Below are 14,425 nucleotides of genomic sequence, written 5' to 3' on the forward strand. Positions count from 1 at the left end.
AGGAGCAGCAGATATGTTAGTGATAGAGCATATACACTTGCGGATTAATGTAAACAAAGAAATGCAGGCCGGAACAGAGGAAAAGCGAATGATGCACCAGGATCAGTAATATCCAGCCTTAAACAATTCCGTCTCAGCCTTACCGTATAGCCAATAGGCTGCAATAATAAGTTCTTAAAATAATAACACGCAAATTGATATACACAGAAGTGAACAATCTCCATGCTTTACTAAGAAACCAGTACTGGAGGTTTTGCAGGATCTGGATTAGTTTGGAAAGGATGTTTGTCAGCAAAGACAAGTGTGTGTCCATGTTAGGGGTAGAAAAGGGGGGGGGGGTGTTCAGAGATATTAAGACAGCATCTTAAAAAGCAGAGACATCACCTTGCCAACAAAGGTCCGTATAGTTAAAGCTATGGTTTTCCCAGTAGTGATGTATGGAAGTGAGAGCTGGACCATAAAGAAGGCTGATCGCCGAAGAATTGATGCTTTTGAATTCTGGTGCTGGAGGAGACTCTTGAGAGTCCCATGGACTGCAAGAAGATCAAACCTATCCATTCTGAAGGAAATCAGCCCTGAGTGCTCACTGGAAGGACAGATCGTGAAGCTGAGGTTCCAATACTTTGGCCACCTCATGAGAAGAGAAGACTCCCTGGAAAAGACCCTGTTGTTGGGAAAGATGGAGGGCACAAGGAGAAGGGGATGACAGAGGACGAGATGGTTGGATAGTGTTCTCGAAGCTACCAGCATGAGTTTGACCAAACTGCGGGAGTCAGTGAAAGACAGGCGTGCCTGGCGTGCTCTGGTCCATGGGGTCACGAAGAGTCGGACACAACTAAATGACTAAACAACAACAACAAGAGATATTATTTATCTATTCATTTAGGAATCACTTCCCGTGAGGCATCTTGAGGTACTCGGTGGGTAAGGCTGCATGCTACTGGCTGGGAGGCAGAGACCAGCTGACAAGCAATCTTTGAAAATTCTGGCCAGAGCAGAATTTTTTGCAGACAGCACTTGTACCCTTGCAGCCAATTGTCTCTAGTCAGAGGCTACTTGCTGGTACCTAAAAAGAAATGCAGTGCCATCCAGTTGCAAACCACTGAGTAGAGAAGGACTGCGCCATGACTTACATAGTTGCAGATGTGGACAGGATAACGCACTGCAAAGCTGGAACATGCTTTGAACATACAAAACAGTTGTGCTGATGTGGTTCAGCTGCATTAATGTGTTTAACAGGTGGTTTCTAGAATTCAGGAAGACAGGATTTGGAGCAGGCACCCCCAACCTTCGGCCCTCCAGATGTTTTGGACTACAATTCCCACCATCCCTCCTGTTAGCTAGGGATCATGGGAGTTGTAGGCCAAAACATCTGGAGGGCCGAAGGTTGGGAATGCCCAATTTGGAGGCTTTTTGACTTTGTGATTTTTTGTTTTGAGAGTCTGAAAAATGGATAATGTGACCTTCTTTGATTTGTAAGGCAGACTAGGTAGTCAGACTATATCTAGCAACAGAGGGCTTTGAAGTTTTTTTGGTTTGTTTTTAAAGCAACTCTGTGATGATGAGAGTTGTACGGTTGATCATTTTACCTATGTGTGTTTGCGGAATGGCAAGCATGCGGTTTATTACTTCCTGGAAGTTTTGCATAGCAGGGAGTGATAGAAATATATAAAACAAAAAACCTGAAATACAACCACATTAGCAGAGCTTTGAGTTAATGATTGTACGCTGTAGCGGGGCTTCCTCGTACGCAAGCACCCTTAGGATTGCACTGCTAAATAGTTTTATTATTATGAATATATATAATAACCTGCAATATAGTCTTGAATGTATGTTTTATATTATCTTGCAATGTAATGTACCGTATTTTTCGCTCTATAAGACTCACCAGACCACAAGACGAACCTAGTTTTTGGAGGAGGAAAACAAGAAAAAAAATATTCTGAATCTCAGAAGCCAGAACAGCAAGAGGGATCGCTGTGCAGTGAAAGCAGCAATCCCTCTTGCTGTTCTGGCTTCTGGGATAGCTGCACAGCCTGCATTCGCTCCATAAGACGCACACACATTTCCCCTTACTTTTTAGGAAGGAAAAAGTGAGTCTTATAGAGCAAAAAATACGGTATGTTTTACATTGTAAGAATGCTTTAGTAATGTTTAACAAAGGTGTTTTGCACAATTCTGTACCCTTTTCAGTACAGTATGGGATTTCCTTGCCTACTGGTCACCATGGTGTGCTGTAGTTTGCGGTTCCATTTATTCAATGCCTGCAGAGAAGAGGGAACACTTAACAGCCAAAGTTGCTGTTTACAAAAATATCGCACTGGGGAAATGAGTACAAATAGCTTCTATAGAAAAGGCCTTAAGGAAGTCTCATTGAAAGCTGTACTGTACAAAGAATGTTATCTCCGTATCTTCACAATGTATTAGGCATACGCCTAACATAGTCAAAGTACAACTAGAGAGCTAAATCAATACATGGTGAGAACTTCGCAGGGGAGGGGTAGGGAAACATTGACTCAGCAAGCAAATATTGTGCCATATTTTCTGAATATGGTGGCAACACTGTCCATTGTTACTGTTCTATGCCAATGAGGCTTCCCACCCACTCCCCCAAATAACTGGGCAGAAATGCACCCTAAATTAACTTACTAAGCCACTTACAAGAAGATCAAGCGCATCCATTCTGAAGGAAATCAGCCCTGAGTGCTCACTGGAAGGACAGAAGCTGAGGCTCCAATACTTTGGCTATCTCATGAGAAGAGAAGACTCCCTGGAAAAGACCCTGATGTTGGGAAAGATGGAGGGCACAAGGAGAAGGGGACGACAGAGGACGAGGTGGTTGGATAGTGTTCTCGAAGCTATCAGCATGAGTCTGACCAAACTGCGGGAGGCAGTGGAAGACAGGAGTGCCTGGCGTGCTCTGGTCCATGGGGTCACAAAGAGTCGGACACGACTAAATGACTAAACAACAACAACATCATGACCGGCCTCAACAATATATTCAGAGTATGCTAAATGCTTACCATTGTTAAACACGGCCAACTAAAGTTTTATAGCAGGGAAGTGTCTCCATGTTGTGGCAGCTCCACATGGGACCATGTTGCGTGAAAGGAACTCAGCAGCATGGGAAAGTCTCCAGGCCAGTACCAGCAGGTCACCAGGAATGTGTGCAGTTCTGAAGAGCAGTACTCTCTGTGGAGGGAAGGAGTCTCCTTCCCTCTTTCTCTCTCTCATGGGACAATCCATGCGGAGGGCAGCTTTCAAATCTTGGGTGGAGTCAACACCATAGAGAAGCACTTTCCGTGAACTTTACGCATTGACTCCATCGTGTTTGAACTGGCCTGCATTTGACAACTCTTCTCTGAGTTAGGGGGAGGCAAAGTCAAGAGATGTGACGGTAGCTCAAAACTACCCAAGGAATGTCATGGCAGAGCTGAAAGTTTAATCCACATCACCCTGTCCACTGAACTAATGTTTTGAGGGCTAGGCTGGCTGTCCCTCATGATATCACCTGAAGGGCCTTGCCTGCCTCCTTCCATCTGGGCAGAGAGGGCTCCGTTTTTGTTTTTTAAATTGCTTTTATTTTTTATCTTTGTCATTTTAAATTGTACTTGATATTAAAGCTGTGTTCTTAGTTTTAGATTTTATGATTTATGTGGAAATAGTTTTCCATCTGGCTGTGTACTTTTTGATGTGTTTCATTTATTGCTTATGACTTTTGTTGCATTGGTAATTATGTAAATCTTGTCATGTTGTAAGCCTCCTTGAGCATCGTTTTAACTATGGAACTGCAGCATACAAATAAAATGGTTATGATGATGTTTAAAATTATGGAAGCTTAAAAAGAAAATGCCCCCAAAAGGTCTGTTCAAGGCCTGCCACTTAATGAGAAATGCACAAGCAAAAAAGAAAAAGAAGAAGAAGAGTAGAAGAATATTAGTAGGTAAAATATAAAGTTTCACAATGTTTGATCATTTTACTGAGCCTGGTTTGCTAGCTCACCGATACTTCAAGGCAGCTAACCTTGGGCTGGGCATCTCCAGGAAAAGGCAAGTGAGTTCAACAAAGAGAGGTTAAGCCTTCATTTACCCTCTTTAATTTTAACGAGGGAGCATTGTGTTTTGTGAGGTTGCAGGTTAGGGTTAATAATTGAAGCTAAAGAGGCGACAAAGCCTACATACCAAGGTGCTGTTGCCACTGGGAGGACAGTGCAGAGTCTGCAAATATCTTGTGACCCCACCCTTGTAAATCAGCATGTTAATCATTATCATCATATTGACGATAAGATTCTTTGTAAGTCAACACAGAGGCTGTAATTTCAACCGTCCGTTCACAATCTGAATTATTTCCGTTAAGTTACCGTAGCTTTTATTAAGAAAGGGCTCTCCTGGAAATACTGGTTGGCTTGTAAACTTCTTTTGACATTCTGGGACTTTCAGATTTGAAAACATGTGTGATTTGCTTCCTAAGTAATGCACCAAGTTAAGCGGCCACAAGCACTGCCGTTTTGCTAAGTCTAGGAAAAAGGAGAAGCATGGATTATGGTAGCATACCACACTTTTTCCAGACTGGAACTGGAAATAGCGGTTGTAGGTGACAGAATAGTGTGGTGTTTATAGAATTTAGCAAAAGAGGAAACAGAAGGACGGGGCAGTGTGCAATGCACAGCCAAAGACCGTAGAGGACTCTCCTCCACCTGCGGGCGGTGTCAAGAGTGAAAATATTAAGACGCAAAGGTTTAGTTTTAAAAACACCACCAATGTTTTAAGCTGTTTCTTCGTCCACCACTTTTGCAGCATGGTGGTGTAATTTTCTAGATCCATTTCAGTTGGGGTTTAGGCCTGGTTTTGGCACAGAAACTGCTTTGGTCGCTTTGTATGACCTGTATAGGGAGAGAAACAGAGTGTATGTTGTCCCTGTTCTCCTTGGCCTCTCAGCGGTTTTGGATAACCACAGTATCCTTCTGCAACGCGTCATATAACCGCAACATGCTATATGTAGAGCTGCCTTTGAAGAAAGTTCAGAAACTTCTGCTAGTGCAGAAATGGGTGGCACGGTTGCTCCCCAGGGCAAGATGGCCTGAGCATATTACACTGATGCTGGCCTGACTGCACTGGCTACCAATTAGGCCCCAGACCCAATTCAAAGTGCTGGTTTTGACCTATAAAGCCTTAAATGGCTCAGGACCGCAATACCTCAAGGACCGCCTCTCTTCATATGAACCTACCTGGACCCTGAGATCATCCTTTGAGGCTGTTCTTTGTGTGCCTCCTCCATGAGAGGTCTGGAGGGTGACAACACCTGTTGCTCTCCATGAGGAACAGCTAAGGGAGCTGGGCATGTTTAGCCTGGAGAAGAGGAGGTTAAGGGGTGATATGAGAGCCATGTTCAAATATATAAAAGGATGTCACATAGAGGAGGGAGAAAGGTTGTTTTCTGCTGCTCTAGAGAAGCGGACACGGAGCAATGGATTCAAACTACAAGAAAGAAGATTCCACCTAAACATTAGGAAGAACTTCCTGACAGTAAGAGCTGTTCGACAGTGGAATTTGCTGCCAAGGAGTGTGGTGGAGTCTCCTTCTTTGGAGGTCTTTAAGCAGAGCCTTGACAACCATATGTCAGGAGTGCTCTGATGGTGTTTCCTGCTTGGCAGGGGGTTGGACTCGATGGCCCTTGTGGTCTCTTCCAACTCTATGATTCTATGATTCTAACACCTGTTGCTCTCCACTTGTGGGGTGCTCTCCCTAGAGAGGTTCGGCTGGTGCCTTCATTATACTTCTTTTAGGTGCGAGGCAAAAACATTCCCTCTTGAGCAACATCCTATGCCCTTTTAATTGTGTTGTGGGGGGGATATTGGTTTGTTGTTGGTCTTATTTTTACTATGTATTTTGTGATTTTCACGTTGTGGTTTTATTTTGTGAACTGCCTGGTGATCTGCAGATGAAGGGCAGCATGCAAATTCAATTGACAATGAAGAAGATGATGATGAAGAAGATGAAGATAGATAGACAAAATGTTGGGCCTGGATATGGGAAGTTCACCTTCAGTTTTCCACCTGAACCACAACACTGGTTGGAGCAAGTGACTCTATAGCACCCTCACTTACTGCACAAAAGAAGTGTTGCAAGAATAAAACGAGATAAGGAATGTATGGCACCTAGCTGGCTCCTATGGGCTAAACCAACCGTAGCTTAAAATATTACGCAAACTGCCAGGCCTCTCACAATTGTGCATTAGAGCAAAGACCTGATTACGCAAGATTGCTTTTCTGGGCTTGTTGCCTTCTCACAATATTTAGTTTATGGTCTTAAAAGGATTAAAGCGACACCAAATGCCAATTAAGGACTGGCCCACCTCGTGGCAGCGCTTTCCTCCTGTCTGGCTGGAGGGGAGCTGCGCCCTTAGCAGAGGCCTTGGATGAAAAGAAAGCAGGGTTCAGTAGCACCTGGGCTCGCTTCCTTGACTGCTGCCTGCTGCTCGTTTCCACTCCGCAAGGTGCTGCTGCTAGGCCAGAGGCAAGACACCTGGAGCCTGTAGAGCAGAGGTAGCCAATGCAGCGCCCTGCAGAAGCGGCTGAACTACAGTTCCCAGCATCCCTAGCCACTGGCTAGGCTGGTCGGGGCTGATGGGAGTTAAGAGTCCAACATCATCTGGAAGTCATAACGTTGGCTACGTCTGCTGCAGAGGCAGCAACAGCTGTGCCCACATCATACTGTAGGCCTACGTAGGAAAATAAAGAAGCAATAGCTGGCATTTAGTGGGATTGTGTAGCTGGACCAGCTGTTGTGCTCAGCACATGATAAGAGAAATGGTTTTATTTCATTTATTTATTTTCATTAAATCCTGTGTGTGACTAACCACCGTTTCTTTGGTTAAAGATCAGACCTGCTGAGCCATTCTTATTTGCACCCACGGTGCTTTCCAAATCATGAAAAGAATAAATGGCATTACTAGTAGTTTGACAACTTTACCAGAATTACGTTCCTCCTGCTTCACACCTTCCCTTTTGTGCTACACTATTCTGTTCATGGAGCACAGGAGCATTAAAGGCTATTATGGAGTGGATTTGTCTTCGATTGTCCTATAATTACACTGCAACAACCACCACCTGGGGCAAAACACCTGTCCATTCAGCAGCTTTTAAAGCCACCTTGCATATTGCATTCACACAATTCCACTGGTACAAGGAAAAGCTAGTTTTCTTGGTACTAAAATGGAACCAATGTGTGGTGTACAGCTAATACAAAGTTTGTTCAACAAGGTTCACCATGTGCAAATGCATGGAAAGCAGCGTTACTATTACCTGGGAGTAAGCCCGATTCAACTCAATGTGACTTACTCCTAAGTAAACACAGTTTATCACTTATTAGCAGGAAAAGCCTATTCAGAAGTTGGTCGCACTGAGTTAAATGGGGAAGCGGGTTTAGGACTGCAACCTAAATTTATGTGCATTGTGGAGCGCTAGCATCAGGCATCAGGCCTGTTGGCAGACCAACTCTGAGTTATACAGGTGTCTGCAAACATGACATAAAGGCTGGCAACATTAACCCTGCCACGTGAGAATCCCTTGCAGATGACCACAGTGCCTAGATACACTTCTTTTCTAATAGAATCCATTCAAACTGATTTTCTTCCAGGGATATGGTTTCAAGGAACATGAGGCATTTTGGTCAAGGTAAGCAGGTCAGTGCCTGGGCTGATCAGTGCCTGGATGTGAGACTTCCTGGGAACCACATGTACACTGATTTGGGTCCCATGGATGTTAGACAAATCAAGAATGTCACACTTCCTGAATAAGGATCTGGCTAGGGCATCACTAAGAGCACCTAAAGGGACTAGCTGTCAACATTTCCCTTTTTTTAAGGGAAATTCCCTTATTCCGAATAGGATTCCTCGCAAAAAAAGGGGAAAGTTGACAGCTATGCTAAAGGGTCCTGATCTTCTTCCAACCTTATCATTTCACCATTTTGACTGAAATGGCATGGCCCGTTTTCTCACTTAAGAAGAAAGGAAATTGTGGAGGGGGAAGGAGAGAGTGAGAGAGAGACTTTCTGGGCTGATAATAAGGATCCAGCCAGATTAAAAGCAAAATCCAATTTAACGCACCCGAGCCACAACTGTAATTGAATTACATGATGAAAGGTCTGGGGTGCAGAAAGGGAAGGAAGTAATGTAAATGTTTATCAGGACAAAGAAATCTGTCAGAGTAGCAGCTAAATAAATGCATGCAGTATGACTCTCGCAAGCCTCCACCCCCTTAATGACAACTCCCCATCCCTCCCAAGGAAAGTTTGATAAGCTACTGATCGCTTCTTGAAAGTCTGCTATCAATACTTGGCGCTAAGCAGCTTGCAAGCTATGGTTTTCCCAGTAGTGATGTATGGAAGTGAGAGCTGGACCATGAAGAAGGCTGATCGCCGAAGAATTGATGCTTCTGAATTATGGTGCTGGAGGAGACTCTTGAGAGTCCCATGGACTGCAAGAAGATCAAACCCCTCCATTCTGAAGGAAATCAGCCCTGAGTGCTCACTGGAAGGACAGATCCTGAAGCTGAGGGTCCAATACTTTGGCCACCTCATGAGAAGAGAAGTCTCCCCGGAAAAGACCCTGATGTTGGGAAAGATGGAGGGCACAAGGAGAAGTGGACGACAGGGGACGAGATGGTGGGACAGTGTTCTTGAAGCTACCAGCATGAGTTTGACCAAACTGTGGGAGGCAGTGGAAGACAGGAGTGCCTGGCATGCTCTGGTCCATGGGGTCACGAAGAGTCGGACACGACTAAACGACAACAGCTTGCAAGGCATTGATTACGAAACTGGCAACTGGGGAGACTGACACCCCAAGTTTAGGCCACTTGCTCTTCTGCAGTTTGATTATCTGAAGAACGAGGCACTTACAAAAAGCTTCACGAAAAAAGCTGCCCTCTGGCTTTTCCCTTGAACCGGTTTGAACCGGACATAAAAGGTATCAGCTCATCTGCCATTAACTGCATTAATGGCAATAAATCATCATCACTGATATTCTGGTTATAGATAAGAAGAGAAGAGTTTGGATTTGATATCCCGCTTTATCACTACCCGAAGGAGTCTCAAAGCGGCTAACATTCTCCTTTCCCTTCTTCCCCCACAACAAACACTCTGTGAGTTGAATGAGGCTGAGAGATTTCAGAGAAGTGTGACTAGCCCAAGGTCACCCAGCAGCTGCATGTGGAGGAGCGGAGACGCGAACCCGGTCCCCCAGATTACAAGACTACCGCTCTTAACCACTACACCACACTGGCTCTTAAGCAATCTATGTTTAAGGCATTTCTCTGAGTTACCATTTAGGAAGGCTTCTTGGTCTGGAAAGGCTCACTAAGACATAGCTTGACAAAATCTGTATTCACAGTATGTATAAGGCCCAGCTTCTGGAGAAACTAAATTCAATTACCTGCTGTAGGTCTGCCAAGGAGTACAGGTGGATCTGCTGAAGAAGATACTCTCTAGGGAAAATTCTTGGTGAAAAACAAGAATAAAAAGTGAGTATTTGTATAATTTTCAGAGAACAAAATCTCATACAGAAACTTCTTATAAGACGATATTAAAAACACTGAATTCTTCAACATCCATGAGAAAAAAAACCCCCTTCCACCATCAACCCAATTTTTAAAAACATGATTTAGAGAATCTGCATTACTTTCACTGACCACAGCATTTCCTGCAGGCCTACCATTTCCTTCTCGCAAAAGAAGTTCTTCTTTAAAACTGGCTGGCACACGGTATGATCACAGGCCACAGGATGAAGACTGCAGAGGAAAAACATGCCTCTACAGGTGGTTCCAGCTGCAGCTTCCTAGAACCCTGTCATTTCCATTTTATCCCAAAGTTTGGAGAAAGTCTGGCACAAAATCTGAACCATCCTGGAGACTGGTTGTTGTTTTTTTTAGTGCTGAATATTAAAGATTTTTACCCATTCACAAAATTCCACACAGCTTTAAACTAAAAACCAAATGACCTCATTTTAAATTGAGAAGTAACAGTGGCATCTTAACAGATCTGTAGTTTTGTATATGCCCACATACAGGGCTTTCTTTCCCAGCCGGAACTCAGTTCCAGCACCTCTCAGGTGGGCACCATTGCTATTATAAGAGAACGCTTGGGGGGGGCAGTGGCGTAGTGTGGGTTGTCAGCACCCGGGGCAAGGCAAGTAATTTGCGCCCCCTAACCCGTGGATTTGCACCCCCTAACCCGTAGATTTGCGCCCCCTAACCCTAACCCCCAGATGTCGCGCCCGGTGCGGCCGGCCCCCCCTGCACCCCCACGCTACGCCACTGGGGGGCATTCATGGTGAGTTTGGGCACCTCTTTTTCTAGAAAAATAGCACTGTGCCACATGTCTGTTGGTTTTGCCTCCTTTTTCTCTGAATAGTTTCTTGACAAGACATGGTTCTCTAACAACGTTAATAACATTCAAATGACAAATATAAAATTTTGTTAGGGACATACGATTCACTTTATGATTGTAAACTGCTACAACAACAACAATTTATCATTTATACCCCGCCCATCTGGCTGGGTTTCCCTAGCCACTCAGACATAGAAGTCCATCCTAGGTTTTTACCACTGCAAAAATAAGTACAATGTACTTCTTGATGAAGAAAAACATCCCAGATTCAAAAGTAGTTATGTCTAAATCTATCAATCATACCCAGGAAAGGAGAGTTGGAAATATCGTTCAAATATAACCCTCCCACACACACATATGTTTGGGGCAAATATGCTATGAAAGCAGCTTCTCAAAGTGACATTGGCAGAGACGTCAAAAGATATCCCACCTTTTTGGTTCCGTAAGAAAGTACTCTATCAAGGATGAAACGCAACAAACACATATTGGAAGCAACAAAGCACATGACCAGTAAGTGAGAAACCGTAAGAAAAGTACACTTATTCCCATTGCCATGGAAACTGGGACAGGGAAGAAGCCTTAAAAATAAGGTCTGCCCAATTTTGTTGACTTTTTATTTTAAACAAAACTCCTATTACTGCAGAAACAGGTCTTGTTCATTTGCAATGGAAGGAAGCGTCAGAATAGCCAAAGCCTATTTCTGATGACAGCACTCCAAGTGCATTAAGAAGCTCTCCTCGTCAAAATCAAAGAGAGCGTAAGGCACTCAGTGGCACTAAGATCATGTGCCTAATGGATGGAACCAGTTGCATCCAGGGTCTGAGTGCTTTAAAGGCAACCTTATGAACATCTGCACAGTCAGATGAAGGTCAATTCAGCCAGGACATCTAGTTCAGCGCAATATTTTCTTTGAAGAAGCACCAACAAACATTGTCATTTATTCACATTGAGAAATCAGTTTAGATCTTGGGGGGAAAACTGCATTGCAAAATAGTTTGGTTTAGAAGAAGAACAACTAGCACGCTTAAACGAATGTTCCTCCTTTGCTGCAACTTTGGCACAGATTTTTTGAAACGCTTTGAGAAATATAAAAGAAGACTGAAACAAAAATCACCGCAGCAGGGAGCCAGCAGAGGTTGTGCCGCTGGGTTCCTTTGGGAGGAAAGGCAGGATATAAATTCAATAAATACATAACAATAATAAAAAGGTGCAGATGGGCACGGCAATCCTTTACTCAGACATAAGCCCCACTGAGTTCAATATGACTTACTCACAGTGTGTATATAACTGCAGCCTAAAGGTGAAACGTCAGTGGGATGCAATATTCTCAGCAACAACAATGGAAGGCAAAACCAATATATTAAGAACAACAATAAAAATGGTAAAAGCCAAAGCTGTTTCAATCATTCCAAGACTTCAGGGTTAAGGACATTGGTCTGTTTACTTAGGGCAGGTGTGGAGAACCTGAAGACCACATTACAGCTGTTGGAAAGGGGTGTGTGCCCAAACCTACAACCACACAACCTTTAAACACACAGAGAGCTTTTCCCTTCTCAGAAGGAGGTTAGGTGATGGGGATGTGTACTCTGAATTCCAGACACATCCCATCACAATCTGTCCGCTGGTGTGGACAGAAAATAGTTCAATCACACAAAAAGAAATACTGTATTTTTTGCTCTATAAGACTCACTTTTTCCCTCCTAAAAAGTAAGGGGAAATGTGTGTGCGTCTTATAGAGCGAATGCAGGCTGCGCAGCTATCCCAGAAGCCAGAACAGCAAGAGGGATTGCTGCTTTCACTGCGCAGAGATCCCTCTTGCTGTTCTGGCTTCTGAGATTCAGAATGTATTTTTTTCTTGTTTTCCTCCTCCAAAAACTAGGTGCGTCTTGTGGTCTGGTGCGTCTTATAGAGTGAAATGGTGGGAATTCCTTTAAAAAAAAAAAGGCGGGGGGAGGAAGAAAAGGTGAAGCCTCTTCTGGGTGAACAGCTTAAGAAGTGACAGAAATAGAAATGTAGGCTTTTGCCTGTTGGTTCAGGGTGGGATTAGAAACATTACATCTAAGAAGGAACTTGGGCACCGTGGGCAGTTTCTGTGTGTTTCCATTTCTTTTTCACTGGCAATTAGTTTGAAGCATGGCAATTGTGCAAGATAGAACCAGACATTTCATCCATCCTTGGCTCTCAGCCTTATCAGGGATGTATCTACACAAACAAAAGGTTATCTGTGACTTTTTGACTGTAAACAGAACCCAAGATAAGGCTTTGTTTTCTGCATTTAGGGCAAAGTTGCAGGGTTTGTAGCTATGTCCCTTTGTTAAGAATAAACACTGTCCAAAGGCATTTAAGAGATGATTTGTCATCAGCTCAGAGTAATTTTTCTGCACTGAATTAAGCACTCTGACAGCTAGGCTAAAACAACTGCAAACAGACCTGCCTAAGACCTATGCGAAAAGCCAAAGTACAAAAGTGATAAGCGCAGAGTAAATTCTGAAGTTCACAGTCTGCAGCTCAATGAAATCGAGGCAGGTGGGCATAAATCAAGGAACTGTTCTTATGAGGATATATAAGAAAAAGATTCAAATACCTTGGTTCTCAAATATTATCTGTTCCAGAAGTCCGTTCGACTCCCGAAACTATTTGAAAACTAAGGCGTGGCTTCCGATTGGCTGCAGGAGCTTCTCACACTCAAGTGGAAGCCGTGTCGGACATTTGGCTTCCAAAAAATGTTCGAAAACTGGAACACTTACTTCTAGGTTTTTGGTGTTCAGGAGCCAAAACGTACAAGTACCAAGGCGTTCAAGAACCAAGGTACGACTGTACTACTGTATGCAAAAAACAGTTTGATCAAGTGCCATTCTCTTTCAGAACAAATAGTGCTGCTCTTGATCTACCCACTTTTAGAAGTTTATGTCCAGAGTAGATTTAAGCCCAGACCCTTTAAAAAATCTGTCTGACCGCTCAGTCCTATAGACTCGATTGTCCTGCAGCAGTGCAAACTGATTTTGTTTCTGTGCTGGACAACTAAAACAGAGCTGCCCAGCTGCTGCCCCCACCCTCTTGCCAGACAAACAACTTTAGAGTGAAAAAGAAGCACTAGGCTGTGCCGGTGAATTGCATCCTAAGATGACCAAAAGGCTCTTAAGATGTGGCTGCTGGAAGCCCCTTCCCCACCTCTTCTGTGTAGCTTACTTGTTCTTGCATTTAAAAAAAGATTATTGTATTAAACATTTTGGCAAAAAAGCAAATAATCTAAAGAAGAGGTCTGCACAAAAATGAAATGTCAATGTCAGCAAAGTGAATCCAGAAAGCAAAGTAGTTATAACACAGAACTGCTTAATCATCATCATTACCATCATATTTATATGCCACCCATCTGAATGGCTTGCCCCAGCCACTCTGGGCAGCTTCCAAAACAAAAAAAACACACACACACACAATAAAATAACATAAAAAAACTTCCCTACGCCTGGCTGCCTTCAGATGTCTCCTAAAAGTAATACACTTGCTTATCTGTTTGATATCTGGTGGAAAGGCGCACACCACTACCAAGAAGGAACCTGGAACCCCACTTTTTGCAGTGATGAAATCGCCAGAAGGCCCTCAGAGCAATAAGTTAAGTGAAGGTGAAGTAGAAACCTAAGCAGACTTGGCTAATAAGATTTATACTGAGCTGGTTTGTTTTGTTCTGGATTGTCTCCATCATTTTATTTTATTTTAATACTGCAGTACTGTTTTACATTTTGAATATTTGCAATTCAGAATATAATTGGTTGTTCAGAAACATCTTTTAGTGATCTTGTTTCTTTATATCTGAAAAATGAAGTACTGGGCAGGAAGTATTTAAAAGGCTAACCTTTCATCTACTTTGCCACAGAGGCAGTTGCTGTTTCTGCAGGTGCACTTTAAAAGATTGCTGCAAGCTTTTCCTAAAGTGATAAATATATGCTGGACATAGGTAGAGCCATTTTTTCAAGCAATGCTTCTGCAAGTGAAAACAATTTTGAATCTCAGTGGGATTTTTAAAAAAGGCAATCTCTTATGAA

General features: G+C 43.3%; 1 protein-coding gene across 1 annotated transcript in view; it reads right to left on the reverse strand.

The window, feature by feature from the left end:
* PLEKHM3 (pleckstrin homology domain containing M3) overlaps positions 1 to 14,425 on the reverse strand; it is an 86,252-nt gene that overhangs the window by 20,507 nt on the left and 51,320 nt on the right. The window contains exon 6 of the mRNA XM_082238482.1: positions 9,430 to 9,493. Coding sequence (XP_082094608.1) covers positions 9,430 to 9,493 — 64 coding nt within the window. The remainder of the gene's footprint in view (positions 1 to 9,429; positions 9,494 to 14,425) is intronic.

This window comes from Podarcis vaucheri (genome assembly GCF_965113315.1).
Source record: "Podarcis vaucheri genome assembly, chromosome: 1".
In the NCBI taxonomy this organism is placed as follows: Eukaryota; Metazoa; Chordata; class Lepidosauria; order Squamata; family Lacertidae; genus Podarcis; species Podarcis vaucheri.